Source organism: Dipodomys ordii, unplaced genomic scaffold (genome assembly GCF_000151885.1).
Source record: "Dipodomys ordii isolate 6190 unplaced genomic scaffold, Dord_2.0 Scaffold1231, whole genome shotgun sequence".
Classification (NCBI taxonomy): Eukaryota; Metazoa; Chordata; class Mammalia; order Rodentia; family Heteromyidae; genus Dipodomys; species Dipodomys ordii.
The window spans coordinates 1-3,708 of record NW_012268447.1 but is presented as its reverse complement, the minus strand read 5'-3'; the positions used below and the strand labels follow the sequence as shown (position 1 = coordinate 3,708).

General features: G+C 45.5%; 1 protein-coding gene across 1 annotated transcript; it reads right to left on the bottom strand.

The window, feature by feature from the left end:
• Nucleotides 1-1,449: 1,449 nt before the first annotated feature.
• Nucleotides 1,450-3,423, bottom strand: LOC106001956 (protein regulator of cytokinesis 1-like). The gene is made up of 3 exons (XM_013036891.1): nucleotides 3,272-3,423; nucleotides 2,380-2,527; nucleotides 1,450-1,598 (listed from the first exon to the last, which is right to left on the bottom strand). Exons 1-3 carry the CDS (start codon nucleotides 3,413-3,415, stop codon nucleotides 1,450-1,452), a joined length of 441 nt encoding a protein of 146 aa, XP_012892345.1. The 5' UTR covers nucleotides 3,416-3,423.
• Between the last annotated feature and the right edge of the window lie 285 nt (nucleotides 3,424-3,708).

Here is a 3,708-nt window from a genome sequence, read left to right as displayed (position 1 = left end):
TCAAGGCTAACGCTCTACCACTTGAGCCACAGCACCACTTCCGGCTTTTTTTCTTTTACTTATGTGGTGCTTGGGAATCGAACCCACGGCCTCATGCATGCAAGGCAAGCGCTCTACCAGTGAGCCACCTTCCCAGCCCGGCACCAATCTTTTTGAGAAAAGGTCTTACTGTGTACCCAGCTGACCTCAAACTCAAGACTGCCTGCCTCATCCCTCAAGTACTAGGATTATAGATGTGCATCACCACCACCGCTCACTTCTACAGTTTGGTTTTTTCTGGTCAGTTGTGGAGCCTGAACTCTGAGTCTGGGCGCTGTCCCTGAGCTCTTCAGCTTAGAGTTAGCACTCTACCACCTGAGCCACAGTGCTACTTCTGCCTTAATCTGCTTATGTGGTGCTGAGGAATAGAACCAGGGCCTCATGCATGCAAGGCAAGCACTCTACCACTGAGCCACCTTCCCAGCCCCTTCTACGCAGTTCTAAAAGACATGATTGGGTGCTTCTGAACACAACCTGTAAGGCTGTCAGGATTTAAGATTAGAATTCAGATTTTGAGTTGAACTTTTTTTTTCCATTTAACCCTTAGTTCAGACAGCTGATACTTCATTTGAAATTTCAACTGAATGTTACAAATTTAATAGTTCTTATCTATATACAAATTGAGGGTTTGTTTTAGAGGAACTGATGTTTAAATTCAGGGACATGCGCTCTGCTAGACAGGTGTTCTAAAACTTGAGCCATGCTATGAATACAGCCATGCTATGGATATGGATATACATGAATACAGCGGTAACTCAGGTTCAAGATTCAGGTTTAAGGGCTGGGAAGGCGACTCAGTGGTAGAGCGCTTGCCTTGCATGCCAGAGGCCCTGGGTTCAATTCCTCAGCACCACATAAGCAAATATTAAAAAGCCGGAAGTGGTGTTGTGGCTCAAGTGGTAGAGCGCTAGCCTTGAGCTGAAGAGCTGAGGGACAGCGCCCAGGCCCAGAGTCAAGCCCCACGACCAACAAAAAAAAAAAGAGTCTCACGGTCTTTCCTGCCCGGGCTGGCTTTGAACTGCGATCCTCAGATCTTAGCCTCCTGAGTAGCTAGGATTACAGGCGTGGGCCACTGGTGCCCGGCTGTGGGCCTGTGTTTTTTTTGATCAAGGCTAGCACTCTACTACCTTGAGCAACAAGCTTTACTTCTGGCTTTTTTTTTTTTTTTTTTGGCAGTTCATGGAGAAGAGTCTCATAAATTTGCTGCCTGGCTGGCTTCAAACAGTGATCCTCAGATCTTAGCCTCCAAAGTAGCTAGGATTACAGGTGTGAGCCACTAGTGCCCAGCTTTCGTTTTCTTGTTTTTTTGAGACAAGGTCCATGTTGGCCTAGATTTCACAATCCTCCTGCCTCAGCTGGGGTCAGGGCATGCTTTATTAATGCTTCATTTCACTCTGGAAAAAACAGAAATTAGGGAAGTACCTCAAATTCTAAGAAGAGCCTCCAGCTCTCTTCCCACTTATGAACACCTTCAAAGAGTTCCTTGTGAGCTTCATAGTAGTTTTTTAACCGTACAACCTCAGCATCATGTTGCTGCAGCAGGGTTTCTGTAAAATTATCTGCAAAAGACACACCCAGCAGTTTAAAATCGAGGAGTAGCTAGGTAGTAGAGCTCTTGCCTAGCCTGTATGACATCCTGCTTTCTAAACCCATCACCACAAAAAACAAAACGAACAAAAGCCAGACATGATCAGCTGCCAGGGACTGAAAGGATTCTCTAAAATCTGTCCATCTCCTGTCTTGTCTTAGGGTTCTTTTATATTCTTTCTTTCTGCCTTGCTTAGACAACAGAAGCATGGGTCAGGGAACTGCCTAAATTTGAACTGTTAAGTTCAACTCATAGTGACCTGGAGTTCCAGGGGCTTTGTGAGTTAGACTTCTTTGGGCTCAGACTTCTTCGGGTGCAGACATATATTTACCTGCTGTATGCCTCCAGGTTAGGCTGCTACAAACAAGAAGCCTAAGGCCCTGGGAAATAAAACCCAGTCAAAATGTACTTAGTGTTCTTATGTCTTTTTTTTTTGGTTGGTCATGGGGCTTGAACTCTGGGCCTGGGCACTGTCCCTCAGCTCTTCAGCTCAAGGTGAGCACTCTACCGCTTGAGCCACAGCACCACTTCTGGTTTTCTAGTGGTTCATTGGAGGTAAGGGTCTCACGGACTTTCCTGCCCAGGCTGGCTTTGAACTTTTAGCCTCCTGAGTAGCTAAGATTACAGGCGTGAGCCACGGGCACAAGGCTAACAGAGATTTCTGAGAGTTGGGTAAGTCTATTCAGAAAAGGAAACAATTTTCTGGTGAAGATTTGGGCTTACAACAGTCAGTGAGCAGACCATGAACTCACCAGCATAATAGGGGGAAAAAGCCTGTCTCTGCTCCAGGCTGTAAAAACACTGGTCCCAATACTGAGCCACTTCTGCTCGAATCGCCTCAATCACTTTCTTCAGGTTTTGCATTTTTAACTCTTCTAACCGATCCACTTCTAATTGCAGCTGAAAAAAACATGAATTAAATGTGGTCAGCATATTTTTTATTTTCATGGAGATTTATAGAAGTTTCTCCTTGTTTTCAATAAAATTACAACACAAAGCCACAGAAGTAAATCAACATAATTAGTAGTAATGACACATATAGAAGGCAAAAATCTAAGAAGATAAAAAGCAGCAGCTAGGTGCCTGTCATCCTAGCTACTCAGGAGACTTAAGACCTGAGAATCGCAGTTCAAAGCCCAGGCAGGAAAAGTCCTTGAAACTCTTATCTCCAATAAACCACCAGAAAACCAGAAGTGGTGCTGTGACTCAAGTAGTGAACACTAGCCTTGAGCTGAAGGGCTGAGAGACAGTGCCCAGACCCAGAGGAGTTCAAGCCTCACAACCTACAAAACAACAACAAAAACAAGCAGGCCATCTTTTTTTTTTTTTTTTTTGGTCGTGGGGCTTAAACTCTGGGCTTGGGCACTGTCCCTGCACTCTTCAGCTGAAGGCTAGCACTCTACCACTTGAGCTATAGCGACACTTCCGGTTTTCTGGTGGTTTATTGGAGATAGGAGTCTCCAGGTCTCTGCTGCCCGGGCTGGCTTTGAACTGCGATCTTCAGATCTCAGCCTCCTGAGTAGCTAGTATCACAGGCAAGAGCCACCAGCAAACAGGCCATCCTTTGCTGTTCCCCAATGTAGAAGGTGGGGAGGACATCTTACAGAAGAAAGACTGTTATACAACACCCACTACGTTTCTTACCGCTTTCCTGATCTTGGCCTTTGAGCCGGTCATAAAAGTATCCATGGCTTTTCTCTCCTCTTCAGGTATCTGCAGTCTGTCCCAGAGCTCTCGGATTTGCACACGAAGCCCCTCACACAATGCTTCATTCTGTGATTTGCGCATTTCCAGCTATAGCAAGAAAAAGCATTACTTGAGAACATTCACATAGAAAGACTGGCCTTCTGGCCCTCCCAGAAAAAAGTTTTGATTCTCGCAGACAGGAAGTTCTTCCGCCTGTTTTTTTGTTTGTGTGCCAGCACGGGGGCTGGCACTTAGCATCTGCCCTTTAGCTTTTTCATTCAAGGCTGTTGCCCTATCAGTTGAGCCACAACTCTACTTCTGGTTTTTTGGTCATGGACTTTCCTGCATGGACTGGCTTCCAACTGAGCCCTTGGCACCAATCTTTTTTTTTTTTT

Bases quoted from the DNA above. Each gene is read 5' to 3' on its own strand.
- LOC106001956 (XM_013036891.1), bottom strand. From the start codon at position 3,415: ATGCGCAAATCACAGAATGAAGCATTGTGTGAGGGGCTTCGTGTGCAA. The intron at 2,528-3,271 runs GTAAGAAACGTA...TGTTTTTTTCAG, and splicing joins AGGCCAAGATCAGGAAAGCG to CTGCAATTAGAAGTGGATCG. The intron at 1,599-2,379 runs GTGAGTTCATGG...TGTCTTTTGCAG, and splicing joins TTTTTCCCCCTATTATGCTG to ATAATTTTACAGAAACCCTG.